This window comes from Melanostigma gelatinosum (assembly GCF_949748355.1).
Source record: "Melanostigma gelatinosum genome assembly, chromosome: 15".
Classification (NCBI taxonomy): Eukaryota; Metazoa; Chordata; class Actinopteri; order Perciformes; family Zoarcidae; genus Melanostigma; species Melanostigma gelatinosum.
The window spans coordinates 3,255,267-3,274,766 of record NC_136648.1 but is presented as its reverse complement, the minus strand read 5'-3'; the positions used below and the strand labels follow the sequence as shown (position 1 = coordinate 3,274,766).

At 46.5% G+C, this 19,500-nt stretch overlaps 1 protein-coding gene across 9 annotated transcripts in view; it reads right to left on the bottom strand.

Annotated features, from left to right (window-relative positions):
* Positions 1–19,500, bottom strand: part of pard3ab (par-3 family cell polarity regulator alpha, b) — a 191,504-nt gene that overhangs the window by 147,364 nt on the left and 24,640 nt on the right. For all 9 annotated transcript variants that reach the window (XM_079284636.1, XM_079284637.1, XM_079284643.1 and 6 more), the window contains exon 2: positions 16,843–16,944. In XM_079284636.1, coding sequence (XP_079140762.1) covers positions 16,843–16,944 — 102 coding nt within the window. The remainder of the gene's footprint in view (positions 1–16,842; positions 16,945–19,500) is intronic.

Below are 19,500 nucleotides of genomic sequence, written 5' to 3'. Positions count from 1 at the left end.
AAAATGTTTTTCCTGACAGAGACCTGACATTTAATAAAGCTAAGTTTAATGTGGTTAAAGCTTTCTTTGCCCAATTTATTTGGACAGGCTGACGAGGAATGTAGTAGAACTGTAGGTGATGAATATAGTATATCGTACCATGGCAGTGTTTGTCTGGTTCTCCAGGTATATTGCTTGCCCATAAGTAGAACGTCCCACCGAGTACCATGTCGGTCCCGTCTTCGATGCACTTTTAGACGCATTTATTCTATATTCGTGTCATTTGAATGAGAAGGGAGTTCATCTCTTTCCTGCAAATGTTCTATGAATTACAAACGCATCTAAGAAGATTTGTGCCGGATGTCTGCGGAGCCAGATGACCCGTGCAGCCTGTCCCACTTGTGATAAATGATGTAACACTGCACGGGTAAAATTGGCTGCTTGGTTTTGGGAGGCACTCAAACTGAACCGTGCTACATTGTGAGAAATTACCCCGAGACCTTTTATTTCAGCCTTTTTTCTCAAACTTTTAAGTACGGGGGACCAGTATATGCATTATGTATGCGTCCTCCTCGTACAGCAGCATCAGTGCTGCGGAGGATTCTCAACGGTTTTGCAAAAAGACGAAAGATGAAAGACGAAAAAGACGATCTTGTAGCCAGCTAGAACCAGAGCACACACACGCACAACACAGAATTGCCTCTACAGAAGTTGTGCACAGGTTGTGAACGAACTTGACTGACAGTAAATAAATGAATATATATATGTATATACGGTCTGGTTTAGTTGCCTCAATGCACCTGGACTTGCTGGGGAATGCGTTGGTGGATCTGCTCGGTATTCTATTCAAGCATGGCAGATATGTCTGTGCAAGTCATCACCACAAACCCCAGAGCAGAAGGTACATCCTGTCTGGGCTCGAAACACAACATTTCACAGTCTGACTTGAAACACATGATCCTCGCAGAATCGGCGTGTGTGTGTGTGTGTGTGCGCGTGTGTGTGTGTGTGTGTGCAGGAGGAGCGTGCATGCTGATTCAGAATGACCAGACGTGACGAGAACGCTCGCATTGATGCGCACGTGCATTCATTTGCAAACAGGCCTGGGCGCGCTCTCCTCCCCGCTTCCTCTAAACTCTGAAAGAGCTCCAAAAGCTGAGTTCCCACGACCGAGTTAAGACTCCTAAAACCCCCTCCATTACAATCATTATGAAATAATTGCATCATTTTCATCACCCCGTAAAGAGCTCCCTCTTCGGTCAAACGCAGACAGATTCGCTCCGGATCGGCAGTTCACCCCCACTCCCTGGTGGACAGCGGCGGAGGCAAGATTCTAATTATGGACGGAGGCGTGGGAGGTGGTGAGGGGATAGAGGAGAGACGGACAGGAGGCCAACAAGAGGAAGGAGACGGACAGAGAGGGGAATGGAAGTGGCTCTCAGTGGCCTCGGTTCAAAGACCGTCCGCTTTAACGTCAATTCAACCAAACGGACAACAAGTGCCGCTCCGCTTCTCTGGGCAATTAATCTAGCGTGAGCCAAGAACAGACAGAGATTTCAGAGAGAGGGATAAAAATTTAAAAAAAGTGTATAATTTTTTTTTGAGCCAATTACCGTGACAAGGAGAGGGGGTGGGGGGGGGGGCGAGGCTAGTCGGACAGAACGAGAGCGAGGGAGGACGTTGTGAGAAAGAAAGACGGAGAGGAGAAACACAAATGAGCATGTGGAACAGAAAGAGAGAGAAGTGCAACAGAGCAGGGACACCGAGACTCACTCGTATTTGGGTCAAATCCTGAACTGAAGAAAAGATGAGCAAGAGAGGTATAAAGGTCACCAATTTACCCACAGTTCCCAGCAGCGGCTTTGACACTGAGCATGCTCATCTGGCTTGTCAACGAGAGAAATCAATCAGTGTCAAAACACGAGTCGGTGGTACTCCACGTCTGGGGAAAGGAAGCCGGACGCTTGCAGAGGACGCCACTCAAAGAGCGTTTTTGGCGGCAACGCTGAAGCTTAGCTGTCAGTAATGCACTCAGACCGACAGATAAGCGTTATTACTGACGCCGTTAGAGTAGAATGATGTCGCTGACGAGGATATAAGCACATTTAAAAACGGGGGGGGGGGGTGCAACGAGATGATTTTGCCTCTTTGGAAAACAGTAGTTAAACCGCGGTGTGTGTGCAGGAACATTTCAGAGCGCGGTGGAATGGGTTTCACCCAGAGAGGTGTGGAAACGTTTGACCCGGCCGTGCACGTTTCATGAAGACGTACCCTCAGAAGAACAACGCGGGGCCTCCGGCTACATTTGATGCTTTCTTCAGAGAGCACAATTACCAACTCGTTTAGAGAAACCCAGCCGAGGAAATTCGGGCCGCTTAGTAAATTGCCACACTGCGCTCGAAATGATTCTGACAGCGAGTGGAAAAACAACAGGTGAGAATGGCAATTTTCAAGAAGCAAGTCCGCCAGCTCTGGGTCCATCAGGTTTATCAAAAGGGTCAGTGGTGTGTGTGTGCCGGATCCACCATGGCCCCCTTAGGGGGGACTGTTCTGTCAGAAATAACACTGTACAAATACACAGAGGGGTCTATGTCAGGAGAGCGGTCCCGGTATTAAATGTAGGGCGTGGTTGTGTGTGTACTGTGTAGATTCGTGGTCTCTTTTGTGAGTACAGGCAAGTTGTTGTTTGAAAGTGGACATCTGTACCGTGTTACAGTAAATCAGTGAGGCTCCAACCAGCACCAGAATTGTTCGTGGTGATTTGTTATTGGTTAATTAGCGGCTGACTTATCGAATTATTGTTTCAGCATCTGTGTACTGGGAGTGATTCTTCTTCTTCTTCAGTGAAACAGGGGTCTTTGATCTCTTCAGACCCAGCATCGAATGTAGAAGTGGACGTTGTCACCATGACGTCACCATCGGTTTGTGGACTGTTCTTTTGAAGCCTTGAGGTCGACATTTTGGTCGTCGCTATCTTGGTTATAATAATCTTTCATGAATGGACAACACACTGCGAAAGGGCTAAAGTTGTAAAACGAAAACACAGTCAATGCCATGGTAGCCACCTGTCAATCACCGTGTAGCCCCGCCCTAAAGCATCCTCTGCTTTATGGTCTGTGTGACTCTAAATGGACCATAATGTACTAAATGAACATCATGCTGTATTGAAGAAGACTTGAAACTAGAGATTGAGACATAAACTCATGTTTACAATGTTTACTGAGGTAATAAATCAAGAGAGAAGTAGAGTCATTTTCTCATAGACTTCTATACAACCAGAGGAGTCGCCCCCTGCTGGACACTAGAGAGAATGCAGGTTTAAAACACTTCTGCATCGGCTTCATTTTTCAGACTCAGAGGTTGCCGCCTGGATCCAAAGGCCTGCCTCTCTTAATCTCCTTTGGGACCAAAATAATAAGTATAGAACCATAACCACACTGAACAGTGGATTCAGCCATGACAAGCTCTCTGAATGGGTCTTCTGTGATGCAACTATTATTATCAGAGAAACATATGAACGTGTGAACTTGCCACATATCGTGGAGTCTAGTCTCTGTTCCTGTGCAGCCACACACACCTTGTTCTGTATGTAAGAGCCTCGGTGTGTGCCGGTGTACGTGAGAGTGCACCGTCTGCTCTCTGCCCTGCTGTTCTGTCAGAGATTGCAGAGGTTATTTCATAAAGGGCCATCTCCAGGCCTGCCTCAGACCCAATCATCCCCCCAGCAAATCTCATTTACACCAAACCCCGGGGACCCGGCGGCCGTTTCTGCTGCTAACGCTACACTGCAGCAGCCTGCAGCGAGGCAGAGTTAAGCAGCAAAAGCATGTTAGCGGGGGGGACACTGCCTTTCCCATTACGCAGATTCTCATCTAAATGAAGGCTTTTAAATCCCTGCAGAGCCAAATCCAAAATACGATCTTCATTCATACACACCTATATGCGTTTACTCTCGTCGCCGTGGCTTTGACGAACAATCTGCATATCTGACGTTTGCGTTTCTGGTGATCTAGTTGAAGTTCTGTAAGAGTTCCCTCTAAATGGCACGTGCATCCGACTCATAGGAATGCCACAGTTCCTCAGAAAAGCTTCAGAGTCAAGTTGCTTCTAGTGTCACAGAACCAGATCCCCCACATCGCTGTGTCAGCACTAAAGAAAGTTCTGGCAGCAGACATTATTATTCTGGTTTTGGGGGAGGAGGAGGAGGAAGGGGGGGGGGGGGCGCTGTCTGGCTTGTTTGCATGTATTTAAACCGATGACAATCGTCTTGGGCGGCACAAAGCACAGCCCTCGCAAAATAGATGGAGTCAGACTAGGTTGCAACTAACGATTATTTTCATTATTATGTAATCTAACAATCTTACAATTTAGTTTTAGTCTGAAATAGAGAAAATAGCAAAAAATAATAAGACACAGACACAGAGGGAGAGCGACTTTCCTCCACTCCATATGTGCATGGCTAACAGTTGTTTGCTGCTATTTTAATGCTCTGAATCCCATTGATTGAACCTTTAACACCACATCAATGAAAGGAAAGCAGCAGATGTGTGTCCATGTATCAGGAACACAGAACACATTTACAGTGAATTACATTTAAGAGAGTCAGCATGAAGTGAACTTATGATATAGTTTTCTTAATGGGCATGAATCCCTCCCATCTATTCCTCCCAGCAGGTTAAATCAAACCGCACCAATGCATGACCCGAGCTTTGTGACAAATATGGCACCGCTGCGAAATCTCCCATCACTTCTCATCTTCCACGTGTTTTATGTAAATACAGTACAAGCAGAGTGATTAAAGACACGCATTACGCTGAGATTGCCATGTGTTTGTGAGCTGTGAGGAGCGATGCAAAGCACTCAGAGCTGTTTGCATCATGCTCAGAGAGACTTCTCAGTGTGTCTGTTATGACAACCGAGCTTGTTAGAGAGCGCTTCTGTGTTTGCATCATCGTCCTCTTCATCAGCGTCTCTATTGTGGCAACGGAGAGGACTAAAATCCGTGTGTGTGTGTGTGTGTGTGTGTGTGTGTTGGGGGGATACAGTGACTGAGCAGGAGGGGAGTTCAGGTTCTTGCTCAAGCTCTGACACATGAGTCCAGATGTACTGCTTTAGTTACGGGAAAATCAAAAACACTCAGTTTGCAATTTCAGATGTTACAAAAGATTTCCCTCCATTACACGACTTGATTTGCGAACCGAAGATTCTGAAGATTTTGCAAACATCTGGAAATCTATTTTATTATTTTAAACCTCAGCCTCTTGGCAATAGACATTTTTAAATCGAATTGCCCGTGCGTCTCATCTACTAAAGCCTGAAGGCTCACCAAAGTCTGCAGCTCTGCAGACATTTGGTTCATGGGATTAAACCTGTGTGTGTGTGTGTGTGTGTGTGTGTGTGTGTGTGTGTGTGTGTGTGTGTGTGTGTGTGTGTGTGTGAGGTCATTGGAAAACCATAACACTGACAAACAGACACTTTACCCCCCGTAGCTCCTTTGTACATCAGAAGACTACAGGATGTCTTGCCACTTGGGTCAACCGCTGCTCGGGGGATTCAGAGGTTGTGTTTGGATCTGATAAAGCGGGAAGAAAGAAGAGCGGTTGGCCGCAAGTCAACACCCTGCTTGTTTAGTTCCTGAGAAGAAGAGGAAGAGACACACACACACACACACACACACTTCTCCACATTGTCCAGTGCCACCTTGGCACTTGCTGATTAGCGATAATGGATTTAACATGCGCTGAGCGCGGCATGTACTGGCCTTTATCTCCACATGCCGGGGTCTGTGAGTGAATGACTGAATGGATGGCTGAATGGCAGGATACCAGGGCGTCACATCCGGAGGCCCTGGACCTGATGGATCTGTTTACATTGCCTATCACACAGAGTGCTGTTCTCCCTGCGAGTGTGCGAGGAGTCGATTGTGTTTGTATTGACAGCGGTAAATATGTGACGAAGACACCAGGAGATCCGCTCGATTGCACCCAATTGGATTTGTCCCACGCCAACACCTTTGTCTGAATCGAGAAGGTTGAGTCAGAAGGCCGCTGATTAACTCTCGGGGAGAAAACGTTTCGGTGCTAGCAGCTAACGGTGCTAGAAGCTAACGGTGCTAACAGCGGCAGCAGTGCGGACGGAGCAGACAGTGTTTGACTGAGGAAGGAAGCGGAAGGCGAGCGCAGTGAAGAGCAGTTGTGACTAACCAGCCAGTAGGACTCACATGCGCTCACTAAAAACACGAAATCACATTTACCCCAAAAGGTGTCATCAGGTTTCTTGTTTGTCAGATTACAAAAAAAAAAAACACAGAGAAGGAAAAAAAACCCTCACATTTGAGAAGTCAGAACCAGCAGAACCTTTGGTTTTTTTTGGCTGATGAATGTCTTCAATGTGTGAGACCCCAGTGAGGTGGACTGGAGCTGATTCCCGGGGGTCAATGAGTTATTGCGAGCGCAGGTTCTTCCTGGTTTCATGCTGCGGGCAGGAAGTCTCCGCCCGTGTGTTTGTGTGCGTGTGCACTATTCTGCATGAGAGTATACGTTTTCAAACGAGCACACCGTGTCAGAAAACATTTCTCCCTCCAACATGCTGCCGTCACAGAGTTCAATAAAAGTCCATCTGGTGTTTCTGGCTCATTACTTTGGTCTTTTTAGAGATATTGTGCTGCATTGAGGTCCCCCCTTTCACGGACCGTCAGTAGAAAGAGTTAATAATGGATATAGCTGTTCATTCTATGGCTCAGCCACAAAACTGATGAGTTATCTTATGTTATCACAAAACATATATTGATATCGCATATACTGTGGTTTTTATTTTAAATCAGTTTAAATCAATTTGCATTCCAGCTAACTTGCAAAGAAGAAAGTCAAACCTTTACATTGCAGATGAGAGACAACTATTTCTATCACGACTGTGAATTATTCGTGAGGCCATCAAAGCGCAGACGGTGGAAGGAAGTGACTACACAAACCGATCGCAACATCCTGTTTGTGACCCTTCACTCACTTCCTGCCCGCTTCCTTCCCGCCGTAGGATTTCAATTTCATGAGTTACCCGTTACATGTGGGTGGGCGAAGTCTGACGATTACTAGGAATTCAACATCCCAACGCTGCAAAGCAAGACAAAAATATATCATATCTGCAGTAAAATCACATGACCTTAATAACGTAAGAAAGGGTGTATGCCGTTTCATGCTTCCTGTATGTCACACACACACACACACACACAGAAAATCCCCTCCTTCCTGCCCTTCCAACAAACACAGCACAACAGTAACTAGCGTCCCAGCGGGTGCGGAAAGCCTGCGGGGCAGCCTGACGTGAGGCCTCAGGGCTTCAGGGCTCTGCAGCAGTCTGATGGGAAAGACCTGAGCCTCCTAAACCTAAAACCACACTGCCCCCTGGTGGTGGAGGGAGGAGGTGACTGAGGCAGATTCACTGATAAAGTCACTGCTTTTAGATCGTATTTGGTGTGTAGTTTCCTCTTTAAGTTGCTGCTCAGGATGTTTGTGCAATGCCTCTAATGATTGAAAAACGTGACATGAATGAAGCTGAAAATGTGAATATTTTAGGGAAATCTCTCAGACAGGAAACCTTGAGTTCATTTTTAATAAGGACAATCTCAAATGAAGACGTGTCGTGCATGTGTCGTAGATTTAGGCGAGTTAGACCCGTGATGTCAGTCATACATAAATGTGCTTTATTGCTCAGCTCTACATTCAGACTGCTGCGACGTCACGTTCAGACAGAACACCCACTGACACAATGAGAGGGGGTGTGTGAACCCACCACAACACACAAGCTGATGTTTGCCACACACACAGAAATAGACACACACACACACACACCACTTCCTGCCTGTGTAGGCTGTTCCCACAGACCACAACTGGGCTGACTGAGTCACTGTGGTGGGAGCCAAACTGGCAAGTTATTATAACACAAGTTATTTCAAACTTGACCGACACACGGAATCCCTCTCAATCGTCACAGATGACCCAGTAGAAGTGAGTCAGTGTGTCTGTGAACAGAGACTCCGCCTTCTTCAGGTATCCTATCATCCTGCTGTGTTTGGGACGTTCGTGGGCGTCATCACAGAGCCTTTGGGCTCCGTGTGGGGGTGCACCTCTCAGCCAATAACAGCGCTCAGTGTGCAACATGTTCAGGCCACTTTACTACCAGGGCTGTGCTGCGGTGTGGGTGTGTTTATTTGTGCTGAGGAACTTTAAGCACCGTGAAACGCTCCGAAAATAACTCTTGATTTTCTCTGATTCGCCGCTCCCTCCCTCTCTCCATTCACTCTCCAGCTCGCTCCACCCCCACTGCCCTCAATCTCTCAGCTGGTTGAGCCACAGAGGAGCGGCCAACTTACAATGCAGTGGACAGAAATGCTGCATATTTCACCTTTAATGTAGACTGTGTAGATTAGTAAAGCTTCCTGAAGCAGGAAGCACAATTTAAATCATTTCAAGTCATTTTAAACCATTTTACCAGCTTCCTTTAGAACAGCGGCTCTAAAATAAGAAGTCAAAGTTTAGAAGCTGAGACATGAAGAAGAGAGCCGTTAAAGTGCTGAGCTGAAGAGGTTATTTTGCTTACACGAGAAGTGGCTTTGGCCCAAACCAGCTCAGTTTCAACAACTCGGCAAACACAGAATAATCCTGAACCTGAAGAATCGCATTGAGGATTTAAAAAAAAACTGACAAATGTCACCTTGAAAAGCTTCTCTGAACAGATGTTACATCTGTTAACACAGGACGATGGACCCGTCTGGGATGAAAGAGAAACACAGAGCTGCTGAATACAGACAGTCAGAGCAGCAGAATCAGCAGCGCTGTTGCCCGGTTCAGCTCACCCTCCACTAGTCATCACTACAACACTCAAACACCAACAGAGTGAACTGACCGACGGCTCGCTCACATCACTGCCCGTGTGCTTCAGAGGCTGCAGTCAGAAGCCAAAGAGGCCGCTGCTAAAACAGAAGAGAGCGCTTTCCTCCATGGAGTCCTATTCCAGGCCTGAGGGTGTTCGGCTGACTCGTAGCGCCCTCTTCTGGCCGAAACAGTAACAACACCAACTCTCACTCTGATGAAGGCTTACAAAGGGGAATAACTCGAGGACCGTTTCAGCTAATTAACTCAAAGAACTGAGAGCACGATGTACTGACGCAACACGGCCACCAGAGGGCAGAAGAGCCCTTCTGCATCAACTCTTCTTCAGCACAGGGAAAGCTTTTTGTTTTCACTCACACAGGTCCACTGCAGCTTTAACTGAGCAGATTGATCACCTCGACCCGACTACAAGTCCTGAAACAAAACGCTAAAACGTTTCGTGAGAACATCACAGATGCAACGAGGGAGGGAGAGCTGAGTGGAGAACAGATAGGAGAGAAGAGGTAGATGGGGGGGGGGGGGTAATCTCATTATCTCTCTCACACACACACACACACACCACATCTGTTGTGAGCCGCTATAATCCTCGAACTCCTGTTGACTCCTCAAACATTGTCTTTGTCTCCTCCTGACACTTTTCCCACCACAATTAAGATAAGCCACACACACACACACACACACACACACACACACACACACACACACACACACACACACACACACACACACACACACACACACACACACACACACACACACACACACACACACACACACACACACACACACACACACACACACCCTTTTAACTAAGAAATATTTTCTTTCATTCTTTCTGCACATGGAATAGAAGTCCTTTCTTGGTGTCATCTATAAAGATATACCCATTTGTTCATTTTATTTTGAAAAATATCCATTCCTAATTCCCATCTTTGTTTGTACGAGCATCTGCTAGCTGTCTAGCGTAAAGAGGAATCATGACTCTATTCCCAAGCGTCTCTGCAGGACGAGTTGACAGGTGAGTTTTGGGACATCTGTCCCCACCGTGACGCCGTCGGTGCCTTGCTCCACCGTTTCAGCTTAACACCCCCGAATAGAGAACCCGGATATTTCAGATCCGTCCACATTTAGTCGCCTCGCTGAAAGCTCCTGGTGCCGGAGGTCAGTGAGCTGCACGAATGTTGGTGCAGGGTACCGGATCAACTCACAGCTAAAATGAGTGGTGTTGCTATGTTGTGAATGTCTCAGGTATTTTTATATGGAGAAGTGTAATTCCTCCACGTAGCAAAATATCTTAGTTTACAAATGTACATCATCTTACAGTTTATATGTATATGTATGTATGTATATATATGGCCAGAAATATACCCGACGTATGAACTCACCAACCACAAACATTTCTCTCAGTCCAGATTTATCTTCCGGTACGTTCGTACAAAGTTTAAGAGAAGGTGAACGTCTCATAGCTTCATGTCTCCTTGTCCATGTAAGGCGTCGTGGAGACGCACTGAGTGTGGCCGTGCTTTCTATACATGCATGCACGAGTAATCATGACTCAGGGGTTTCGGTGGGCGACAATTACCCAAGGTGAAACACCGAGCGTGTGTGAGTAATCATCTACAAACCACCTCGAGTAGAGTCTAAAACAAACGTATCCGATACCTACTTCAGTGTTATTTCTGGTCTGGTATTTGTTCTGTCTATTTTCCCCATAAGTCCATTTCAAGGAACCTCCGCTGGAAACTATTTTTAAAAAGGCCGGGAGCCTCGGCTCATTATGCACGCAGCTCGTTCAAGAACATCTATATTCGTTGAATCTGTGTGTGTGTGTGTTCACAGAGTGTGAATCCTTTCATGCAGCGGTGCAGTCATAGCAACCACCATCAACAAGGGGACACCGTCACACGTCCTCTTCAGCCACAGCAGCAGCTGTCGAGGCGCAGTGGGAGCTCCCGTACGGCTGTGTGCCGAGCACCAGAGAGGAAGCTGTTGGAACACGACCAGCAACAACCTCACCGGTTCAAACTGTTGATCTCGTTTACGTGTTTAAACACACGCAGCTATTTGAGAAATGATTTTTGCTGCAAACGGTAAAATGATTTGCCAAAGAACGAGAGAGAAGAAGGGCTTGTTGGGAAAATGAATATCATAAATCTTACATGTGATGACATTTAGATGCAAGTACTTTGATTCAAGAAGCATCGTTTCATAATGCTTGGCAAACCAAAACCTCAGAGGACGTTACTGCTGAGCGCTCCGGAACAGGGAGCCGGTGAGAGCCTGTTGATAGATGTTAGAACACCATTGTGCACTCAGACCAACACGCCGAAGAACAGAAGCTGCACGGCGTCTGATTGATGATGACACACAAACATGAATGGACAATAAATCACATCTCATCACTACGTTCACAGAGAATATTCATTCAAAGAAAAAGTGACACACGGTCCCTGTTCACACAAACAACCCCAGAGGAGCAGATGTGAAGGGAAACAGGCAGGTGAGCCGTTGATTGGTCAGTTCTGCCGATGGTCATCCTGCATCATCAGCACCGCCGAGGTGGAAACTAATCCCGGTGACTGACTGAAGTTCATGCAGCACGTTGATGCTTCTGATGTGTGATGTTTATGTTCTTTGGTTTCCAAGAGGATGAACGACGAAACAACCGATAGCATGAATATGATTATTGTTATTAGACTGCACATCCACCGCATGTTTTGAATCATGACCAACAGGTAGAGACGTGACGGTTCAAAAACACCTCTGCGCGCTGATGACCAACGCGAACATCGGGCAGCGCACGGACACGTGCACGTGATGATGATCACCGTCACACACTTTTTAATGGACTTCATGAACTAGCAAAGTGCTTTTGACCAGCTTCTAAATACCCTGACGTGCACACGTGTTACTATAGTTCACGCGTATGCACGTCAAAACACGGCCGCCCGCAGCAAAGTGATGTTTGCGTCATCGACTGAGGACCTGCATCACACACACTTCTTACATCTTGTTCTCATTAGGAGGCTGGAGAGAGGGGAGGAGGAGGAGGAGGAGGAGGAGGAGGAGGAGGAGGACGGGGGGGTGAGCCTGGAATAAATGAGGTCATCACTAACGCTCGCTCAGGAAGACGTGTGGCTGGAGGAGGGAGGGGAGGGGGGGGGGTGCCTTCATGTGTGACACAGTGACAGATAGGAGAGGAAATCACTTACATTAGATTATATTCTGCTGCTTTCACTTTTCGTTTACTGAAACGTCTTTGGACTGGACAGGAAGTAGACAGGAAGTGATTTACTTTCCGTTTGCAGCAGTTTGAAGAACAGAGTGAGCAGTGAACATCGACTGAGAACGACAGCCTCCGTGTCAATGTGTGAGAAGTGTGTTTTTTTTGTTCCTTAATAACCAGCACACATGTTTTGGCTGCGCTCTCATCCATCCCAACCATGTTGCTGTTGGAGGAGTTCCACCCGGGCAGCGGTCCAACCCAATATCCTCCTCACAGCAGCACCGTCCGTCCGTCCGTCCGCCATGTCTCCTCTATTTCAAGATGAATACAGCCGGGTTCATCATCTAGACCAGGTAGAGAACAACCCCAAAACTCAACACTATGAGTACAAGGAGCAATCTGTTCACTGGGTAAACCAACATGAAGCCAGAGACTTCACACATGAATTAACTGATGAGCACATAGTCAGTGTTGCTGACTGTTCCTCACATCCCTCCCTCCAACACAAAAATACTCCTTCCCGAAAGCACCAGTTTGAAATCGAAGAAGAAACAAAATCTCCATATTCTGCATCAGTCAGCGTCTGCGATAGAGGCTGTAGGTGGGATTCGATCTCCGTGTGTCTGCGTGTGGAAAAAAAAAAATCAATATCAACTACAGACGCAACACAACGAGCCAAATGAAGAGACGTGACATCGATCTGTGGAAACACTTCAGTGTTTTTACGGCCGTCAGCTAAAACAGGCTCGATACCGAGTGTGAGGAGGCGGCGATGGTCTGGAAGCTCGTCTGGGATGCGACTCTTCTCACACCCTGTGCATGCTGGGAGAATCTCCCGCCCTCTCTCCTGATCTTTAACCGGAACAGCAGCCTGATGGATGCGGAGGGTTATTTTACAATTAATTATCCTCATCTGTTACGACTTAAACATGGATCATGTTTGCAGTTTTATAGGACGATGGAATTCTAGAGTAACGTATGGATCAGGGAGTCGTGCGCGTCCTCTATGCATTCCTTGTGCAGGTCGAAATGTGTCCGGACCACAGTGCCAAAAATAATCAAGTGAATAGTTTTGCATGAAATTGTTTCCGGAATGTTTTGGGTGGAAAGCAGCCTCCGAGTGTGTGAAGCCCCCGAGAGTGAGAGAAGGGGCTGAATAAACACAATCAATTCACTCATCAAATATTCTGATGCCATGTAAGAAGAGAACCTCAAAGAAAGCAAACTTTAAATGACAGGTGACACACTTCCACCGATGGAGCCCCACACACACACACACACACACACACACACACACACACACACACACACACACACGTGACTGGTCGCCTGTCTGTCTATTGATACGACATAACCGACTGAAGGAGTTGTTTTAAGAAACTCCTCTGGGTTTATTTAACCTCACGGCCCCTCCTGTCTGTCTCCTCGTCTCCTACGCTGCGAGACGTGTCTATATTCAGCTCGGACCAGGATATCGCCTGGATCAAGAGCAAACACACACACACACACACACGAGCAAAACAGGAAAACCTGAACGAGAAGTGCTTCGTTCAGACGGCCAAGAAGTATTTCTGCCCTCAGAAACATTTAGAAAAAGAGCAGCGAAAATATTTAAAGAAACCAACAAACAAACCAAACAAAAGCACCAAATATGATCAGCTGTAGCAGCGGCACACACACCAGACGCCACGCTGACCGGGGTCAGACCCGGCAGTGATGGGTGTGTGTGTGTGTGTGTGTGTGTGTGTGTGTGTGTGTGTGTGTGTGTGTGTGTGTGTGTGTGTGTGTGTGTGTGTGTGTGTGTGTGTGTGTGTGTGTGTGTGTGTGTGTGTGTGTGTGTGTGTGTGTGTGTGTGTGTGTGTGTGTGTGATGGAGGGGCCATTCCTTCCAGTCTTTAAAAAGCTCCTGTGGAATGGCAGAGGTGAGTCACAGCTGTGGAGACCACCAGTCATGTTCAGTGGCACACAGAGTGGATCGCTCGCTCGTCGATCGTGAACTCCGTCATCGTTCTGAGGCCACGTCTACACCAGACAACACTTCCTGATGCATAAATGCAGAGTGTGTGTTTTTCATTTTGTAGACAGGAAATTTGAGCTTTGGATTAGAAATCATCACCTTCACAGACGATTGGGTGCATCTGTGTCGTCAGAATGTGTAGAAGCCACGTGTGGTGCAGTTTCATAACCTCAGTTCAGGGATGGAATATGGGGTCACGTGATGAAATGACAGACTTGCGTGAGCTACTTTTTGACTGTACCAATTGGGTCAAGTCCACATTATTAGATTTACTTTATACATCAACACATAAAAACACAGTGGATTGAGATACTCAGTGTGAACACCAAGTAGTGATCAGATACCAGCGTGTTCAAACGTTCACTTCTCTTCTTCATATTGCTGTGGAAACATTTCCTTCTGACAACTGCATTTATTCAACTTTCTTGCCAAACGCACCGTTATGTAACTCAATGCAACCCCCGTTCACGTTAGCCTCGTTATTGAGCGACTGTGCTGATCACCAGCTGCTAACAGCTAACGCTAGCTAGCTCTCCTCCTGCCGAGTTCAACACAGATTTGTTGTTCCCATGTTCTCATGTAGCATGATGAGGGACAGAGAAGGGTGAGCGAGAATGCTGAACCTCAGGTACCCGTCTGCACATGTGCAGTACAAACCACTGTCAGGTACAGCTTTGGGTTATTGTGTCTCTCTCTTTGTCTGCACACCTTCTCTTCCTTCTGCTTCTCAACACACACAACCACACCGGCCGATGGTGCTTTAAAGACCATCGCATTAGGTCAGTCTAATTGAATTGGTATTGCTGGACACAACAACAGAAGAGTCTGCCTTCATTCAATTCCCCACAACAGCAGCTGTGCTCACCATAACCCGACATCACTCACTGTCATCAGGAGGACAGACATTTATCCATGACACACACACACACACACAGCCGCACAGCTGTGACATCAGCAGATACAAACAGTCTCACACTGGGGTTCACACACACACACACACACACACACACACACACACACACACACACACACACACACACACACACACACACACACACACACACACACACACACACACACACACACACACACACACACACACACACACACACACACACACACACACACACACACAGTCTCACACTGGGGTTCCCACACACACACACACCAGCTGAGGCGATGAACTGTGGCTCAGAGTCTCACTTTCCACTGTGTGCTCTTCTGGCTCAGGGTCCTGAGGGACACGGTGGGGTTTGTAAAAAGGAGTTTGATTGCACAAAGGCTCCGGAGATCATACTGTATACAAAACACTGTTATTCAAATTGTATTTTTATGTCTGGAGGCTACATACATTCTTCAACAGTTCTTGACTGAAGAAGCAATGAACAGACATGGACTATTTTTAACAAACGTATCAATCGTTTCAATGAATGAGGATTCCAGGCCTGCTTCAGACATCTGGCTGCTGAAACCTTTCACTCACACACACCGTTTAAATAGTTCATTTTGTTGTTGTTGTTCTTTCAAATGGACATTCAAACTGGGCAGAGAACCGGAAAGAACCCCAGCGATTCCCCAAAGGTTCAGACGTGAAGGCAGTGAGAGCGGAGCTGATGTGCGTCAGCGAGGCTGAAGGGCTGTCAGGTATGAAGAGCTCACATCCCCTCTGAGGAAAACACGTGTAGGGACGAAGAAACGAGGGGAACGTAGAGAGATGTGTAGAGATGGCATGACACAGCGCACACACACACACACACACACACAGAAATTAAAGAGTGCGGTTGCAACGGCATGGCACTGTTCTGATCGTAAAAGACAAAGAAATACCCGTAATTATTTACATTCATGAACAAAGCATCACTAAATTTAAGCTGCATTTGCACTTGAGATCAGCATCCACTTCCTGTTCTGTGACATAAAGGAACCCGATGACCGGATTTAAGAATGACTCAGAGCCAATGTTCTCACTATCTGCAGGTCATCAGCATTACACAGAGTATCCTTGTAGTGACGTTTCTTCAGTCATGTCGGAAGCGGTTTCTTGCTGGAATGCATACTTAGACAACTCAATCTGCTGACATCTGACCAAAGTAGAGAATGTGACCCCGTCAGTCAGCGCGAGCTTCTCTCTCTCAAACCGCTCCCAGCGACAGATGAACCACGCCGAAGAACGATCGCAGGGCGTTTAAAACGGTCAAGTTCAAGGCCTGACGGAGGTAAGCAACGCAATGCAGTCCTTTACTTCAGGTACCGTCAGAGTGAAGCACATTGGCCGACACATATTTCTGTTAAGATTAACAGAGGAATACATACAGAGGCATTCACAGCTCAAAGACGGTAAACAGTGCTATTAATAAAAGCTGACCCACTGATAAGAGCTGCTCTGGTACGCAAGAAACCCTCTCATGTGATTGGTCAGGAAGCACTTCCTGTGCAGCTTTACTGCAACTCTGGTTTCACACCACCGAACAGACAAAGGATTTTCAAAAACATGCAAATGTGATGAAGAAATATGCACACTTGACATCGAATTGTGCACTTAGTGTCTGACACAAAGACACAAGCATTCATTCCTGTGATCTACCACAGAGGAGTGCTAGCAGCTAAACGCTAAACCCATGTCAACGCTAATGGCGTCAGCGTCGACATGGAGCCCTGAGGATGATGTGAAATAACCACCAAAGCTTGCGTTGCTCCAGTTCCGTCATATCTACCGACGCACGGCTCACTCACCCTGTCTTTGTCGTCGGCCACGTCGCAGAGTACGTCGTCCAGGTCGAGGATGCCGCCGTCGCCGTGCTCCAACCGGTGGACCTGCAGCCAGTAACTAGCATCCTGGAGGAGAAGACAGAGACATTCAAAAAAAAAACCCACGGCCACAAACACTAAATTGGGGGAAAAAATTGAATGGACGCAAAATTCTCGTGGCAATTAAATGAGTTTGAATCGCACTCATCGTGACATGATAATGAGGGTGGAAGATACATTCTTATTTTTAAGGAAGAGCAGCTCAAAGAATAAGACTTTGGAGAAGTGGTTAAAAGCGTTTAAGAAGAACTTGACAGGCAGCACCGACAAGAATAAACACGAAGTATGAATGAAAGCTCCGCCTGCACAAACTTCAAAACAAGAACTTAAGCATGACAATTATTGTGTCACTGTTGACACATCAAGAGGGGACATACACAAACACGAGGGCCGGGGGGGAATCCCAGCCAGGGCTACTGTATACTTCAGTCCAATTCATTGTCAAATGTTTGGAGATGAAAAAACAACACAGAAGTCACGCTGAGTGAGTAGAAGAGGGAGATAAAGAAGTACAGAGGGGGTCGGGGTGAGCTAACACTGGAGAAAATGAGTTGAGTGCTCACTTATTGACTCATTTTCAGGTTCACACTTGTATTTTAGACGTCTACCTGAACATGTTTATATGCTTTAATGTTAAAAAATGTCTTTTCTCGTTGTGTCTGAATTTTTCACTTTCTGTCTGAAACGCTGTTCTACCGCCCCCGTCTCTTTAAGAGCCAAGTCTGCTCTGATTGGTTAGCAAAATGTGTGTACAAGTGCTGAAGTTCTTCATATTTCTCCTTTCAAGTCTTTTTCCAATGTTTCCAACGAGCAGTGTCCACGCTGCTCTACCAACAGGTGATCTCGAGTAAGTCCAGTGCAAAAAGTCCTTCGAAACGACAAAGAAGGACGAACGGCGCCACAAAGGAAACGAGAGGACGTAGCAGCAAACGGTTGCATGAGTATTTTCTGCGAGTTGCTTCCTGTCAGATACATGCAAGGACCGTCAGACGCCGTGACAGATGTCATCGTCCGTGACAGCCCGTGTCCCTTTGTGTATTCATGTATGTCTTAAACTGTTCGAAATGCGCCCGGGCATTGAGGAGATGAAATGAAAATAAAAACATGTTCTCTATGATTAAACCATTGTCTGATACAGTGTGTGTCACTGCAAAAAGAAAATCTCTAAAGATGAATCTGTCCATTACTTTAATCGTTCAGTATTGTATGAAAGATAACGGGTATCTGGCACGAATAGGCCATCACTCATTTTCGTTTCCACATGTTGAAAATGAAAACATCAGTTTGAACAGCTTGTTTGCATGATTATCATGCAATTGACAGACAATGTTGATATTGGCATTGGCATCAGCTGACAAGGTGCGTTTATAAAAGGCAGCGGCACGGCCTCCCTCCTCACTGTGCCTTGCACATGTTTAAAATAAAAAGATGAATATATGAACCTGTGTATCATTTGAATAGCTTAGTAATGAATGCACAATAAAGAGGTATACACGGTACTAGGCCCATTTAATATAAAACACAATGTTATACAATATATATATATAGTCGGGGGTCCCTGCTCCATCTATCAGTTTGGGGGTCCTTGGCCTGAAAACCGTTGAAGACCCCTGGTCGAGAGCAACCATCAGTGTGTTGCATTGAAATAAAGTCGATTTTCTTACAAACAGGAGGCAGAATAGGCAAAAACAAGAGGACAAGGAAGAAACACATCAAACTGGGATTCTGAGCTCACAAACCAAAACTCTAGAACTCAACAAGCACTTATTTTAAATCAAAGCACCAAACGGTTGTCAAGCACAATCAACCGACTCTGTCGTGGCAACGCTGATTCTGATCACTTCCATGCAGCCTCAGAGAGTCAGCTGGGGGCTTTAGAGGAGGACGAACTACTAAAATGTCTCTGGAAGATTTGGACTCCTGGTCAGAGAGCGACAGTGTGAGCTGTGGAGACAGTGATGACCATGATGATGACGACGACCTGTCGAATTACATGGAGCTCCTCTGCCTGCACAACAATCTAATGTGCTTTGAAAACATCTACTACAGCAACGCAATCATGGACATGCAGGCAAGACAGCTAACGATGTATCTATTGAGTACTCTTTCAAACAATCCACTGTTATAGTATAATAAATTCAAATGGATTTCCAACAGTACATGGAGAGCTCTGAATCGGACAGTGAAGACGAGGAGATGGATCTCATCTGGGCCGCCATGGGTGCTATTTTTGAAGACGTAACTTCCTCCTCAACTTCCTCCTCAACTTCCTCCTCAACTTCCTCCTCAATTTCCTCCTCAACTTCCTCCTCAACTTCCTCCTCGTCCTCTTCCGGGGACGGGTAAAGCTCCGAGTCGGCCCCGAGCAGAGTCGAGGATTCTGTCCCGTGGAATGAAGGAGCGGTCCTCAACTGTTCCACCGGTTCGTCCTAGGAGAGTGTGGACTGACCCACGCCGATGCGGACTCTGACAACTATTTGCTGGATGGAGCAGGGATGCTGGGAAAGAATCCAATAAACAGCTGCATCGTTTTTTTCTTTGTGAAAAAGAGTTTCATTTTAGTGGAAGCTGTCAGCCAATCAT